At 42.7% G+C, this 2,500-nt stretch overlaps 1 protein-coding gene across 1 annotated transcript in view; it reads left to right on the top strand.

Moving 5' to 3' along the window:
- Positions 1-661: 661 nt before the first annotated feature.
- The window catches only part of shtn1 (shootin 1), a 14,684-nt gene continuing 12,845 nt past the window's right edge, over positions 662-2,500 (top strand). The window contains exons 1-2 of the mRNA XM_055162902.1: positions 662-757; positions 1,311-1,371. Coding sequence (XP_055018877.1) covers positions 680-757; positions 1,311-1,371 — 139 coding nt within the window. The 5' untranslated portion in view covers positions 662-679. The remainder of the gene's footprint in view (positions 758-1,310; positions 1,372-2,500) is intronic.

The following is a 2,500-nucleotide window of genomic DNA, read 5'->3' as shown; positions in this document are numbered from 1 at the left end:
AAAATGGATCCAGACGAAGCCGAGACTTTAGAGAGAGTCTTAGACCTGCAGCAGAGAGGTACTGACCCAGAACTAAACCAGGACTAACCCAGAACTAAACCAGGACTACACCGGGACTGAACTAGAACTACTTTTTTTCATTTGTCATTTGTAAAGTTTTCTTGTTTCTTTCTCTGCACCGACTCAAGTGTCAGAGTTCTACTTAGTCATTGTTTATTATGGGTTTAGTCCTGGTTTAGTCCTGGTTTAGTCCTGGTTTAGTCCTGGTTTAGACCTGGTTCAGTCCTGGTTTAGACCTGGTTCAGTCCTGGTTCCTGTTCTGAGGCGGTTCCTTAAACTCCACGGTCAAAGTTTGTGAGAATATAAAAGTTTATGGAACAAACTCCACTTCCTGTTTTCTGAAACTTCCACAAAAAAACGTTATGTCCAGATTTAAACTGTGATTCAGACCAGGACTAGACCAGGACTAGAGCCGGACTAGACCAGGACTAGACCTGGATTAGAGCCAGTCTAGAGCTGGACTAGAGCCAGATTAGAGCTTTGAACTTGACCACTGAAGCAGGACTAAACTAGAACCAGACCAGGACTAAAGAAGCACTTAACTAGGACCAGACCAGTACTAGACCAGGACCAGAGCAGGACCAGAGCAGGACCAGAGCAGGACCAGAGGAGGACTAACATGTGGCATCCGTTGGTGTTTTCAGCGCGTGAGGAGTTCGACGCTCTTCAGAGGAAACAGTCCGAGACTCAGACCAAGGTACGAATTTAGTCTCATCATTTTATCTTTTTTTTTAAAAAGTCGCAAAGTTCTGGTTCACTCCTGGTTCAGTCCTGGTTTAGTCCTGGTTTAGTCCTGGTTTAGTCCTGGTTCAGTCCTGGTTTAGTCCTGGTTCAGTCCTGGTTCAGTCCTGGTTCAGTCCTGGTTTAGTCCTGGTTCAGTCCTGGTTCAGTCCTGGTTCAGTCCTGGTTCAGTCCTGGTTCAGTCCTGGTTCAGTCCTGGTTTAGTCCTGGTTTAGTCCTGGTTTTAGTCCTGGTTAGTGGTTCAGTCCTGGTTCCTGGTTCAGTCCTGGTTCAGTCCTGGTTCAGTCCTGGTTCAGTCCTGGTTTAGTCCTGGTTTAGTCCTGGTTTAGTCCTGGTTCAGTTCTGGTTCAGTCCTGGTTTAGTCCTGGTTCAGTCCTGGTTCAGTCCTGGTTCAGTCCTGGTTCAGTTCTGGTTCAGTCCTGGTTCAGTCCTGGTTCAGTCCTGGTTCAGTCCTGGTTCAGTCCTGGTTCAGTCCTGGTTGAGTTCTGGTTGAGTCTCTTGTGTTTCAGGTTGATCTTCTGGAGCAGGAGAGAGATGAGGCTCTTCACAAACTGCAGCATTTTCACAAAGGTTTGGACCAAAAATCACTTTTTATTCTTAAATCTTCTTCATGTTTTAAAGTTAAAGTTCATGTGATGATTCTGTCGTTTTTATTTCATTTGGTGAAATTAAAATAAAACTTGTTAAAATATAAATTATAATTTTACACAAATCATGAAGAAAATGGTAAAGAAAATTTTAAAAAATATGTTGAAAATGACATCACACTGATGACATCACTCTGATGACATCACTCTGATGACATCATTGATGACATCACACTGATGACATCACACTGATGACATCACTCTGATGACATCACACTGATGACATCACTCTGATGACATCACACTGATGACATCACACTGATGACATCACTCTGATGACATCATTGTGATGACATCACACTGATGACATCACACTGATGACATCACTCTGATGACATCACACTGATGACATCACTCTGATGACATCACACTGATGACATCACACTGATGACATCACTGATGACATCACACTGATGACATCACACTGATGACATCACTCTGATGACATCACACTGATGACATCACACTGATGACATCACTCTAATGACATCACACTGATGACATCACACTGATGACATCACACTGATGACATCACTCTGATGACATCACTCTGATGACATCACACTGATGACATCACACTGATGACATCACTCTGATGACATCACTCTAATGACATCACACTGATGACATCACACTGATGACATCACTCTGATGACATCACTCTGATGACATCACTCTGATGACATCACACTGATGACATCACACTGATGACATCACTCTGATGACATCACTCTGATGACATCACATGACATGATGACATCACACTGATCACACACTGATGACATCACTCTGATGACATCACTCTGATGACATCACTCTGATGACATCACTCTGATGACATCACTCTGATGACATCACACTGGCAGTTTTCTGTCCAAAAGTTCGGCTCAATTTACACCAGAAACACAGACATTTTTCTGCGACTTTAAACAGGATGAAATAAATAAAAGTGTTTTCTTACCTTTGTGTTTTTCACGTCAGAATCTCTGAGACTTTAGACGAGTTTCTGTTTTAGTTTTTTTTCCTCTGTAAAACGTGGTTGCTACGGTAAC

Source organism: Boleophthalmus pectinirostris, unplaced genomic scaffold (genome assembly GCF_026225935.1).
Source record: "Boleophthalmus pectinirostris isolate CB_2022bp ecotype Guang Dong unplaced genomic scaffold, ASM2622593v1 HiC_scaffold_5, whole genome shotgun sequence".
Lineage (NCBI taxonomy): Eukaryota > Metazoa > Chordata > Actinopteri > Gobiiformes > Gobiidae > Boleophthalmus > Boleophthalmus pectinirostris.
The sequence above is the reverse complement of the archived record's forward strand: the minus strand, read 5'-3'. Positions and strand labels throughout refer to the sequence as shown.